This window comes from Bufo bufo, chromosome 3 (assembly GCF_905171765.1).
Source record: "Bufo bufo chromosome 3, aBufBuf1.1, whole genome shotgun sequence".
NCBI lineage: Eukaryota > Metazoa > Chordata > Amphibia > Anura > Bufonidae > Bufo > Bufo bufo.
In genome coordinates, this window is record NC_053391.1 from 449928294 (window position 1) to 449942673 (window position 14380).

The 14380-nt window shown below is 45.5% G+C and overlaps 1 protein-coding gene across 5 annotated transcripts in view; it reads left to right on the top strand.

Annotated features, from left to right (window-relative positions):
- UBE3A (ubiquitin protein ligase E3A) overlaps positions 1-14380 on the top strand; it is a 107719-nt gene that overhangs the window by 35289 nt on the left and 58050 nt on the right. For all 5 annotated transcript variants that reach the window (XM_040425118.1, XM_040425121.1, XM_040425116.1 and 2 more), the window contains exons 4-5: positions 2187-3433; positions 10019-10163. In XM_040425118.1, coding sequence (XP_040281052.1) covers positions 2187-3433; positions 10019-10163 — 1392 coding nt within the window. The remainder of the gene's footprint in view (positions 1-2186; positions 3434-10018; positions 10164-14380) is intronic.

Sequence of the window (14380 nt, forward strand, 5' to 3'; positions counted from 1 at the left end):
CAGCTTGTGCATTGTTAATTGTATGGCCAATAAACTGTATAAAGAAGTGATTATTGTTTGTAGCTGTTCTCATACCTGATTCTTTTTAATTATCTTTTCTAACACTTAAAACTGATATTACATTGGATCTGAGCTGGATTTGTTTTACAGATCATTTTGTCGTGTTAAGCCAGCCATGCTTTAACATAACGTCTGTCTCCCGTTTTCCGCCATACATATGGATGCTCAGCTCAGCATGTGAATGGGAGAGTGGAGAAAGTTGATGCCACACTCCCCTGGCAGCCTTATTTCTCTCTGAGAACAAAAGGATCAGACATGTTGAACTCCACATCTCTCAGCGGAGAGTCAGGAGGCTGACATACATCTAATGTATACAGCCAGGTTTAGTCTTCCAAATCTCATGTCACTGTCTTCAAAGCATTTACCACACTGCTTCCTTACTGCAGCTTAAAACCTACCCTGGTTGCTGTCACCTTACTTGTAACAAGCTAACAAAGCTACGGTTGTAGTCCACAGTAAGTTAAAATAGCTTTCACAGCATATGCATTCTTTTCAGAAAGAGCTGTCACCAGTCTGGATCCCAGTAAACGGCTAATTTTGCTAGTGAAAACAGTATCCAGAGAAGGGTAGTAATACATGGCAGCATTTGAAAAGAATGCACATCCATGTAATACTTAGATGGCTCCTCCAGAACTGCATCTGCTCTAGTAGACTGGCTCTCTACAGGGCGAGTCCTCAGAAGAACACCACCTAGGACGTCCATCTGCTCTCGTAGGGCAATGTGGAAACGTTAAACAAATGCATTCACTGGAGCCTCCTGCGCCGTGCTCCTGTCCTCCTCACCAGGGGTTGTTTTCCTGCTTGCAGTGGGGATGTCCTGTACACACCACATCACTGGTCACATGCCCAGTCTGGGATAGTCATGCTCTACATTATATACTCAGACTGACTTTACTTTTTGAGTTAATCTTTTACCTGTACTCTTTTAAAACAGGGATCAGCAACCTTCGGCACTCCAGCTGCTGTGAAACTACAACTCCCACCATGCAAACATGCTTGGCTGTTCTTCTAACTCCCATAGAAGTGAATGAACCATTCTGGGAATTGTAGTTTCTGAACAGCTGAAGTGCCGAAGGTTGCTGTTCCCGGGGAGAAAAAACCTCCCAGGCTTTGAGCTCTGCGCTGCGATTGGCCAGCGCTACAGCCTAGGAGAAGGAGACGCCCAGGAGAACAAGGGCAGACTCCGCCTACTATAACCAAGTCACCGAACATACCGGAGGACATAATGGGAGAATGGAGAGGCGCCCAGGGATAATATACAGCAGTGCCCAGGGATCTCACTGCACTTACTATGTCATGATACTTAGTTCACAATGTTTGGACCGATGAAAGGTCCTGTTTGTGTATGACTACACACCAACACTGGTCGTGCAAAAGCTGTAGCCAGGATTGCAGAGGCATCTCTACATGGGTTCGTAGCGCAAGTCGTATGTGTGCTGCAACTGTGACCCCTGAATCGCAAAAAAATCTGTTTTGGACCAATTCATTCCTATGGGATAACCCTGCTATCCTGGCCTTAACAGCTGTCGCTGTGTAGCTGTACCATTACATGTACACAGCAACTTGTCCATGTGGGAGCCTGTGCCTATTTAATGGTATTTTCCAGGTGGACTATCCTAAAGATAGGTCATCATGATCACGTCTGTGAGGGTCTGACACTCCACACCCCCACAGATCAGATGTTTGAAGAGGCTGCAGTCTCTTCACAGCTTACCAAGCACAGCGCCATATATTGTATGGTGGCTGTGTTTGGTATTGCTTCTTATCCCCATATACTTGAATGGTACTGACTTGCACCTAGGCCATGTGACCAATGTAAGGAAGAAGCCTAAGCGCTCACTGAGCACCCCGCGACCTCTTTGAACAGCTGATTGGCAGGGGTGCCATGAGTCAGACCTCCACCGATCTGATTTTGACGTATCCTGAGGATAGACCATCAATAATATTAGTCTTTATATAGCGCCAACATATTCCGCAGTGCTTTACAATCCCTTAAATGTTTAAGTCCCAAAGAACCACCTCTGTATGCTGAATGGTCATCCTTGACGTTTTCTTATGGACTTCCATTCTATTCTTTCTGCCGATGCTGACTTATCTTAGAAACTCTTCTATCTTCTCCTTTTCAGATGTGACTTTCCTCTCTGAAGAAAAGGTGTATGAAATTCTTGAACTATGTCGAGAACGGGAGGATTACTCTCCTCTTATTCGGGTGATAGGTAGAGTGTTTTCCAGTGCTGACGCCTTGGTTCAGAGCTTCCGAAAAGCAAAACAACATACTAAGGAGGAGCTGAAGTCTTTACAGGAGAAGGATGAGGATAAGGATGAAGATGAGAAAGAAAAAGCAGCTTCATCTGCTGCTGCTATGGAAGATGATTCTGCAGCTTCATCCTCCAGACTGAATGATGGTACACAGGGAGATAACAATATACCGAAACTAGGCCCAGAAGAAGTATCTCTAGACATTGAAGCAGTTAGACGGGTCTACCACACGTTACTTTCTAATGAGAAAATAGAATCTGCCTTTCTTAATGCACTTGTGTACCTATCTCCCAATGTCGAATGTGACTTAACTTATCATAATGTATATTCAAGGGACCCCAACTATCTCAATTTATTCATAATAGTCATGGAGAATTGTAATCTCCATAGCCCCGAGTACCTGGAGATGGCTCTACCATTGTTCTGCAAAGCTATGAGCAAATTGCCATTGGCGGCGCAAGCAAAGTTGATCCGGCTATGGTCAAAATACAGTGCCGAGCAGATAAGAAGAATGATGGAAACGTTTCAGCAACTAATAACTTACAAAGTGATAAGTAACGAGTTTAACAGTCGCAACTTGGTGAATGATGATGACGCCATAGTGGCTGCATCAAAATGCCTGAAAATGGTTAACTATGCAAATGTTGTCGGAGGAGAGATTGAGACAGATCACAATGAAGAGGAAGATGACGAACCCATCCCAGAATCTAGCGAGTTAACCCTGCAGGAGCTTTTGGGAGAGGAGAGAAGAAATAAGAAGGGGCCCAGAGTAGACCCCCTTGAAACAGAACTTGGTGTAAAAACTATTGATTGCAGGAAACCCCTCATCCCCTTTGAAGAATTTGTTAATGAACCACTCAATGATGTTCTTGAAATGGACAAGGACTATACTTTCTTTAAAGTAGAAACTGAAAATAAATTCTCTTTTATGACCTGTCCCTTCATCCTGAATGCTGTAACGAAAAATCTGGGACTGTACTATGACAACAGGATCCGCATGTATAGTGAAAGAAGAATCACCGTGCTTTACAGTCTTGTTCAAGGACAGCAACTCAATCCATACTTAAGGCTTAAGGTTCGAAGAGATCACATCATTGATGATGCTTTAGTCAGGGTAAGTTTTACTGACTTTCTTTCCTTAAAATTTGCATCTTTAAAGGGAACCTGTCGCCTAAAAAACGCCTCCCAAACCACCAGCATTACCTTAAAGTAGCCAGCAGTATGTTCCTAAAGATCCATTTCTTCCTCCGGCCAGATGCACCAAAATCCTGAAAAACGAACTTTAATCCCCTGCACGCACTATGTAACAGCAGAGTTTGAAGTCAAGGGGGCAGCGGCCTCCTCGCTTCAAGTCAAGATGACCGCGCTCCCTTCACCTCAGATTGACAGCCGCGCACGTGAACGTCACACTCGGCTGGCTTTGCTGAACAGCTGAAAGCTATCGGCTGTCAATCAAAAGCGAAGGGGCAGGGAAAGTGGCCGTGGTCATCTTGACTTGAAGCGAGGCGGCCGCTGCCCCCTTGACTTCAAACTCTGCTGTTACATAGTGCGTGCAGGGGATTAAAGTTTGTTTTTCAAGATTTTGGTGCATCTGGCCGGAGGAAGAAATGGATCTTTAGGAACATACTGCTGGCTACTTTAAGGTAATGCTGGTGGTTTGGGAGGCGTTTTTTTAGGTGACAGGTTCATTAATGATTTAAAATGGCCTCCAGCAACCTTTTCTAGAATGAGTAGGACTGGTTGCTTGCACTTGCGGAGCTGCCTAGGGAGGTGACCTACAGTGCTCTATAATACATAATAATGATGTGATCCTACCTACGATATGTTGTCATGGCTGAGCAGCCTGACAGGAACGCTCAGTAATGTGTAGTATATGCAAGTACCTGAGCGTAGTGCATAGTGAAGCCTCACCCTTCCATCCCCTATGCAGCTCATCAAGTGGAGGCAACAAGTCCTGCCTACATTCTAGAACAGGTTGCTTGTGGTCATTTTAAATCATTCCTAGAGAACCCATTTAAAGGGGAAATGTCCTCTCTCCTGACATTTCATCTATAGTAAATGATTTCATTTTCTGTATTATAACTACGTTATTCTATTCCCCTTTTGTTCTTAGTAGAAATGTATGAATAAATTGATAATTGGATGTTATCAGTTGGGGGTGTTTGCACACTCTCAGGATGTATTACACCAGCAGATTATCTCATATATTTTCTGACCAATCATTGGTCAGATTACCATTAACACACACAGATATTTTGGTATAGACCCCATCTATTGGTCTGATTGAACAGAAATTGGTCAGATAATCTGTTGGTGCAAATGCACTCTTATACTGTCAAATAAGCGCTGGTAATGTTAACAAGCACTTGTCCATTTATTCATGGTTATCCAGGGTAGGGTTGCACCGGGTATCGAAGTATCGATACTCATCAATACTTTTAGATCAGGATTTGATACTTACCTTATCAGTTAGTGAACATGGCGCTCGCCGCTCTCAGAGCATGTCCTGTTCTTCTCAGCAGCACAGTGGAGAAGGAGGCAAGTCTGTGCCTCCCTCCGCAGTGTGCTGCTGCTGCCACCAATGAGAGGAGGGGCAGGGCAATGGCCACCGCGCCACCAATGAAGATAATTAACCTGTTAATACAAGTGTAGGATGCGGGTGCCAGCAGTAGTTTCGCATACCTGGCACCCGACCTCTATGACAGGGCGCTGCAATCCGTAGTAATGAACTCCTCATTGGTGGCACAGTGTGCCCCCCAACCCCCCCAGTATTATAATCATTGATGGCAGTGGCCACAGGGTCCCCTCTCCACTCCTCATTGGTGGTGCAGTGGCAGCTTCTGATTGGAGCCCCAGGATTAGGGCTCCGATCGGTTACCATGGCAGCCGGGACGCTACTGAAGCCTTGGCTACCATAGAGCTCTATTAGGGGGAATAGGACAAGGGATCAAAAGATCACAGGTTCTAGTCCCTAAGGGGGGAAATGGTTATTAAATAAAAAGTATAAATCGCCCCTTTCCCAATTTTACATATAAAATATATAAAAACAATAAATAAACATAACCTATCGCCACGTCTGAAAAGTCCAAACTTTTAAGATATAAAAAATATATCCTATGCGGTAAGCGCCGTAACAGAAAATAAAATAAATAAAAACTGCGCGAGTATTTTTTTCGCGTGGCATCGAGTATCGCAATACTTTTATATGGTATAGAAATCGAATCAAAATGTTGATATCGTGACAACCCTACATGCATGCATTTACATAAGTGGGGTCTTTGATAAATAGACAGCAATGTACAACATACTAAGCCAGTCTTTCTTTACACCAGTTTTGATAAATCTCCTCCAGTATGTTCAGCTTATAGTCCTCTTTCCTGGGCGATCATAAGGCTACTTTCACACTGGCGTTTTGGCTTTCCGTTTGTGAGATCCATTCAAGGCTCTCACAAGCGGTCCAAAACAGATCAGTTTTGCCCTAATGCATTCTGAATGGAAAAGGATCCGCTCAGAATGCATCAGTTTGCCTCCGTTCTGTCTCCATTCCGCTTTGGAGGTGGACACCAGAATGCTGCCTGCAGCATTTTGTTGTCCGTCTGACGAAACTGAGCCAAACGGATCTGTCCTGACACACAATGTAAGTCAATGGGGACTTTTTCTATGACACAATCTGGCACAATAGAAAACGGATCCGTCCCCCATTGACTTTCAATGGAGTTCATGACGGATCCGTCTTGGCTATAGAAGACCTAATACAACTGGATCCGTTCATGACAGATGCATTCTTGTAACGGAGGTGTTTTTGCAGATCCATGACGGATCCACAAAAAACGCGAGTGTGAAAGTAGCCCAAGTTGAAACTAGATCCAAAATACAATTCCTCAGACAGATTTAACCAATCACCCTGGCCATTTCTGTGGTATGACCCCTGTATTGGTTGTCTGGCAGCTCCCCTATACACTACAGTGCGGTATTACATGTCTTGTGCTGTCCTCGGTCTGTAGCAGGATGAGATGACGGTTGCTGCATGTTATTGTCTGGTACACTGTGTGTTATACAGGACTCTGAAGAAGCTCCTGTCCTCATAGGAAGTGATTTACAGCTTCCAGCATCTATTACTGACTGCTATGTGTAAGGACTTGCTGCCTCTGTCTGGTTTTTCTTAAAGGGGTTGTCTCCTCTCTCCGTTACTAAGGCCCGCCACCATCTGGCTGAGTAACAGTAGAGCGCTCCAGCGCGTGCTGTTTCGGTAGCTCCCATTGTGGTTCAGATCGGGGAAGCAGCTCCCATACACTGTGCGCTCTGCTGGTGGTCAGGACTGTGTCTCATCTCGCCTTAGTAACAGACAGACCAGACTACTCTTTTGATTCTTCATTTTCTCCTATTTTGGGATGATATTTTTGGGCTTTGAAACCAAAGCGAGTTTGCCATAGAGTTATGGACTTGAGCTGCAGTAATTTCAACCTACAATGGTCGTTCTGGAACCAATTAATATTGTAACTTGGGAGAACACTGTATTTGATGTATTCTGGCCAGAGTAGACTCCTCCTCACTGATTTGTCTGTTTCTGCTCACATTGCAGTGTGAATTTCTCATGGAGGAAGTGTCGTTAGTGTTTCCTTACTGGTATATTCAGAGCAGTTGTGAAGTGTACTGCTGGCCTATACTCTGCGCCAGCTGCTAAGTGAGATTGGTCTATTGTGCACGGGTAGCTACTCTTGAATAGTGTGATAACCTCTTTGTAAGGCTGCCCATCAGACATGAGTAAATTCACAGGCTGTAGCCCACAAATAAATATTAATTTACTGTTGGATAACTGTAACCAGAACACATTTTCAATTGGACCCATTTATCGAAAACTTCCCGTGTATAGAGACTGCGGGCTCCTAAAGAACTCCAGGGGTTCACTTGTTAGCTAAGGGTACTTTCACGCTTACGTTAAAGTTTTCCGGTATTGCGTTCTGTCCTAGGGGCTCAATACCAGAAAAGAACTGATCAGTTTTACCCTAATGCATTCTGAATGGAGAGCATTCTATTCAGTGTGCATCAGGATGTCTTCAGTTCAGTCACTCTTTACTGTATTCGGCCGGAGAAAAAAATGCAGCATGCTGCGGTGTTTTCTTCATCCAAAATTCCGGAACTCTTTCTGGAATGTTGGATCTGGCATTATTTTCCATTGAAATGCATTAATACCGGATCCGGCACCAAGTTATCAGGCAAAACGCATGCGCAGACCTTTTTAAAAATGCAAAAAAATAAATACTGGATCCGTTTTTCTGGATGACACCGGAGAGACGGATCCGGTGTTTCAATGCATTTGTTAGACGGATCTGCATCCAGATCTGTCTACAAATGGTATCCGTTTGCACACGAATTTCCGTAGCCGGAACTGCCTGCCGGATCCGGAACAGCCTGCCGGATCTTCACAATGAAAGTACCCTAAGCTAGCTAGTGGGGACCTCACTAAGGTGTTTTTTTCAGGGCCAGGTATGGCCCCAGCGGCAGCTTGATGGTATGGATAAATGAAAAGGCAAAGTGTGAAATGAAAAGTAAATCGTAGTAGGTGACGTTGTTAATTTTCATTTTGACTCTTGGGCCTCATGCACATGACAGTATGCATTTTGCGGTCTGCCGAATACAGATACCTGGGTGTGCATTGTGCACTTTCTCAGTCCCTATTAAATAAATGCATATTCTTGTCCGGAGAAAAGGAAAAAAAAATTACACATTCTAGAATTTGTGGAATGGCTACACAGATAACACCTGTGTGCTGTCAGGATTTTTTTGTCACACATTAGCCATGCTTGAATGAAAAAATAAGTTGAAAAAAGTGATTTTATTTTTAATTTTATCATGATATTTTCACTCAAAAAGCCCTATTTACCCAACTGCAGCGATGACATCATTGTGACAACATTTGAACTCTGCAGCCAATTACAGGCCTCAGTGGTGCACCTGAAGAGGCCAGTGATTGGCTGCATTGGTCACATGTTGTTGACGTGAGTTCACTGCTGCAACAGCAGTGTGGGATCTGTCAGGTAAGTACTTGCCACTTATTTATTGCAGTTGGATCCCGAGGGTTGTCTGGTTTCAAGAGGAGACCTGACAACATTAAGGCTAGTTTCACACTAGCGGCAGGGGAGTCACAGGGCGAGAGGCAGCCGGACTAAAAGTTCTGCATGTCGTACTTTTAGTCCGGCTGCCTCTCGCCGTGCTGCCCCCGGAACTCCGCCCCCATTATATTCAATGAAGACGGAGCGGCAGTCCGCGGGCACACGTGAACTAGCGACAGGACGGATCTGACAGGCTGTTCACCCGCCGGAACAGCCTGCCGGACTTCCCTGCCGCTAATGTGAAAGTAACCTTATTCCTCTTCCTTCAGTTTTAAAACTCTGGCTTATTTTATGGCGTATTTATATGTGCCGACTGAGCTGAAAATGATCAGGAAGGAACCATATTTTCTCGATAATTGATTCTGCTGCATTAGAATGAGCTAACACTTCTGCCATCCTCATATACAGATTTATTGTCCCTGTTTACACAGCACAGTCTGCTGCCCCGAAATGATGATTTTAGTGTACAGTATAATGACCAGCAACACGTTTACATAGGCCAGTTATTGGGAAAGAACGTGCGTACCTGATAATCTGCCCGATAATAGTTCTGTGTAAAGGGTCCTTCAATGATGTATCACCCCTGTGTACAAATGCTCTGCTTTTCTCGCTCATTAATTCGTATACCAGAGCCCCGAAAGTTTTCAAATATCGTTTAGTTTTTTAGGCAGTAAATGTATTACTCCTATAATAATTTTCTGCTTTTTAACAAAAAAGTATTAAAGTTCACAGATTTTTCTGGCTAACATGGTACAACGGGAAATTCCACTATTGAGTGTCTCTAAGATCATGTTCAGACGTGTGTATTAGAGGCGCGTGAAAATGGTGCATATTGCACCAAAAGACGATCAGGTCCTATCAGGGCAGTGCAGGCAAACTGCTCCATTTTAAAGAAATAAAATAAAATAAATTCTTTGTTGCTATTATAAGTTCTGATTTGGTATTTTTGTGCTACATTTAGGACTCCCACACGCAGAGCTCGTCTATAATATCTGAATAATCTCTAACCAGCCGCCAGGATGAGTCAGTGTAGCATTAGAGTCATGAAGGATTGGTGACCTGAAACATTACCATACCTTTCTTGTGAAAATCCACTTCTCTAATCCTAAAAAAATGCTGCTTTTTATTTTTATGTAAATAATATTTTTGGTGCACTGTGGGTGGGGCCACCCCATTTGGTGCACTCACTCCACCATAACTCCTCCCAACGTTTCCCCCTCTTGCTTGAGTGACTGTCCCTGAGATCTCAGAACCAGTAGCAAGGACATAGGGAAGCCCGTTGCACCACATTAAACGGCCATGCCCACGGTGCACCGAAAACCTTATTTACATAGAAATATAAGGAGCCAATTTTCAGGAGCAGATTGTAAAATATATGGTCCTGTTTCAGAGCACATACACTACATGTCACTATGCTAACTTTGAAGCCGGCTTTGGAGGTGACAGACTCCCTTTGTGATTAGAAGCCTTTACTTAGAAAGGAACCAGTTAAACTGTTTTTCTGTGACCGCATCAACTTCCGACGAATGAAGTGACATGAATTTTGCTAATGACTATATATCCATATGCCTGTTCCCTCCCTTCAGCTAGAGATGATTGCTATGGAAAACCCGGCAGACCTAAAGAAGCAGTTGTATGTGGAGTTTGAGGGCGAGCAGGGAGTAGACGAAGGAGGAGTTTCCAAAGAGTTTTTCCAACTGGTTGTTGAGGAAATATTTAACCCTGATATAGGTAAGTGTCACTAGTCCTAATGTATTTCAGTACTTATGCTTGTAAATGAACATATGGGTTGTTGGCAGAGGTCGCAATAACGCCTGTACAAGCGTCATAGGCTCCTGTTCAGGCCATTTTACTCCCTGGTAAAAAAGTCTAAGGTGTACCAATACGCCTTAGACTTTTCCCTGCCATTCATCAGTGCAGTGAGCGCTGTGAACGGCCCAGGCAGCGCAGCGATGCTGCTGCCTGAAACAACCAATAACAAAGCTCCTTACAGTAAGGCTCCATTCACACGTCCGTAACACAGACAGCGGCAATGTGCGTTCCGCATTTTGCGGACCGCACATCGCCGGCACTAATAGAATATGCCTATTTTTGTCCGCAATAGTGGACAAGAATAGGACATGTTCTATTTTTTTTTTCGGGAACGGAAATGCGGACCCAGAAGTGCGGGTCCGCATTTCCGGAGCCGGGCCGCACGATGAATGGGTCCGCAAAATTCGAAACGGAATTACGGACGTGTGAATGGACCCTAAGGAGCTTAGTGATTGGTCGTTTTGAGCGGGCTGCCGGATCTTATAGCACACCGCTCTGAAGGAAGGAGGCGCAAGATCCTCACTGGCGGGGTAAGGGGCCTTGCTGTGAAATATAGTGGGGGTCCCAGATCTGAGCGCCTTGTTTTTCTCTATAATGATGTGAAGCGCTCAGCCGAGCGCAGTCTCTCCTCCCTGCTGAGTGCAGTACTGAAGACGGCCTCAATAGAAGGTCTAGGGGACAGTCTTCACTACTGCGCTCAGCAGTGAGGAAAAGTGGCTGAGCGCTTCAGACTCCTGCTTATAGAAGTCAGCGAGGGTCTCGGCGCTGGACACACCAACAGGAGACCAGCAGCAAGCAACACCAACCTCAGACTTGGGTCTGACCACCAGCTGCAAGACAGCGAGGACATGGGAGGTAGACCCTCAGGGCAGGTCATTCTATTGTCCCGTAGCCAGAAAAATAAAGGAGGAGCAGCTTATAGATGCAGCAGACTGTGATGTGCCTGTGTACCCGATGCTGGGCCCAGCACAAGCCTCCTGGCTGATACACAGATGTCACAGCATGACTGACTTACAGATACCCCTACTCTCATTGCCAATGCAAATCCTGGAGATGGCAGGGGGAGAAGAGAGGATGCTGCAAGCACCATGAAACAAGAGGCTGCATGAGGGGCAGGGTCGGGTTCACACACAGACAGTAGTGGCCAAGGAAAAGCATCACTGTCCCACTTTTTACCATACACTATTAAACAATGTGCACTATAGTCCAGGACACTATCACACTATATACCGTATAACTATGTACACTATAACAGTATGTACAGCACATTATCACACTATGTACTAGGGATCGACCGATTATCGGTTTGACCGATATTATCGGCCGATATTCAGGATTTTGAACGTTATCGGTATCTGCATCTATTTTGCCAAAATACCGATAACGTATTGGGAACCCAGAACGCGCTGCTCTCAGCGCTCTCTGTGTTCCCTCCGCAGCACAGGGGAGAAGGAAGCAGTGTCTCCCTCCCCCTGTGATGCCGCTGCAGCCAGTGAGAGGAGAGAAGATAAGAGAAGGGGAGGGGCTGTGGCCACCGCTCCACCAATGAAGATAAGTCTTTCATTAATTCATATACAGGAGGCGGGAGCTGGCTGCAGAATCACATAGCCGGCTCCCGACCTCTATGAGCAATAGCTGCGGTCTGCGGTAGTTAACCCCTCAGGTGCAGAGGATCGCAGCTACCGCTCATGGAGGTCGGGAGCCGACTATGTGATTCTGCAGCCAGCTCCTGCCTCCTGTGTATGAATGATTGAGAGACTTATCTTCATTGGTGGCGCAGTGCGCCCCCCCCCCCCCCCCAAGCCCCCCAGTATTAATCATTGGTGGCGCAGTGCGCCCCCCCACCCCCATCCCAATCACAAAAGTAAAAACATTGGTGGCGCAGTGCGCCTCCCCACCCAAGCCCCCCCCCCCCCCAGTATTAATCATTGGTGGCAGTGGCCACAGGATCCCCTCTCCCCTCCTCCTCCGATCGGAGCCCCAGCAGTGTAATGCTGGGGCTCCGATCGGTTACCATGGCAGCCAGGACGCTACTGAAGCCCTGGCTGCCATGTTCAGCTCCATGCTGCTGTGTGCACAGAGCACAGAGCAGCAGGGACAGTGCGAGCTCCTATTCACCCTGATAGAGATCTATCAGGGTGAATGGGACAAGGGTTCTAGTCCCTAAGGGGGCTAAAAGTTAGTAAAAAAAAAAAAAAACACAAAAATATTAAGTATAAATGAAAAAGATTTACAAAAAAAAAATACACATTAACAATAAACATATTAATTTTCAGCAGATTTGTGTAGGAAATTTTTTGTTTTCTCAAAAATGAAAATTCCCAGAATATCGGTATAAATTATCGGCTATCGGCCTGAAAGTTCACAAATTATCGGTATCGGCCCTAAAAAATCAATATCAGTCGATCCCTACTATGTACATTATAATAGTATAACAGTACACAATCACACCTACCCTAAGCCTACCACCCTGTGCCACCCTGACCCTACATAGCCTCATTCTTTGCCACCCTGACCCTACATAGCCTCATTCTGTGCCACCCTGACCCTACATAGCCTCATTCTGTGCCACCCTGACCCTACATAGCCTCATTCTGTGCCACCCTGACCCTACATAGCCTCATTCTGTGCCACCCTGACCCTACATAGCCTCATTCTGTGCCACCCTGACCCTACATAGCCTCATTCTGTGCCACCCTGACCCTACATAGCCTCATTCTGTGCCACCCTGACCCTACATAGCCTCATTCTGTGCCACCCTGACCCTACATAGCCTCATTCTGTGCCACCCTGACCCTACATAGCCTCATTCTGTGCCACCCTGACCCTACATAGCCTCATTCTGTGCCACCCTGACCCTACATAGCCTCATTCTGTGCCACCCTGACCCTACATAGCCTCATTCTGTGCCACCCTGACCCTACATAGCCTCATTCTGTGCCACCCTGACCCTACATAGCCTCATTCTGTGCCACCCTGACCCTACATAGCCTCATTCTGTGCCACCCTGACCCTACATAGCCTCATTCTGTGCCACCCTGACCCTACATAGCCTCATTCTGTGCCACCCTGACCCTACATAGCCTCATTCTGTGCCACCCTGACCCTACATAGCCTCATTCTGTGCCACCCTGACCCTACATAGCCTCATTCTGTGCCACCCTGACCCTACATAGCCTCATTCTGTGCCACCCTGACCCTACATAGCCTCATTCTGTGCCACCCTGACCCTACATAGCCTCATTCTGTGCCACCCTGACCCTACATAGCCTCATTCTGTGCCACCCTGACCCTACATAGCCTCATTCTGTGCCACCCTGACCCTACATAGCCTCATTCTGTGCCACCCTGACCCTACATAGCCTCATTCTGTGCCACCCTGACCCTACATAGCCTCATTCTGTGCCACCCTGACCCTACATAGCATCCAATCCGAGACCGCTGCAGAGGGGGAAGCCCTCATGAGCCCGTGCTTTGTACCCAGTTGCCCCTAAACTCCATTTCCGCTGAGTGTAACAGTGTCCCCAGCTTTAGGTGTTGGAGGAATGACTGTAATAAGGCATCTACTGTTCGCATCTATACCTGCAAAAACTGGTGGCCCTGTTTAGGTGGCTGTGGTCTTATGTTTTGTATATGATGTCAGCTAAATTTAAAATTGTCTAAATGTGCGATTTATGCATGGAAGACAGTTCTAGAGTACTAGTAATGGTTTCCCTGCATAAATAGCAACCCCTTAATGTTATGTAGGCCTTCGTATTAGCCATTTCAATTACTGTAACTTTCGTACTCCTCATTGGCTGAAAGTACTCCTCAAAAATGGTAAGACGAGTATTTTTACTCTTCCAAAAAAAAAATTACCGCGACCTCTGGTTGTTGGTATACAGCATTTTAGGATTTTTCTACTTTATTGATATTTTTGTTATTGTGCACCACTATTGCATTCATCTGGTTCTGTGCTGGCAGTGAAACATTTACATGTAGAAGTGTAAGGGGTTGTCTGACTATTTGTAACTGATGACCAGCATCTTTTTTGAGAAGTATAGAAAGAATGGGCACTCGTATACCTGGTTCACAAGGTTAGCAAAGTGACACTAGTTTATTAATAACAATTCATAGGTATACAAATCGTCACCATA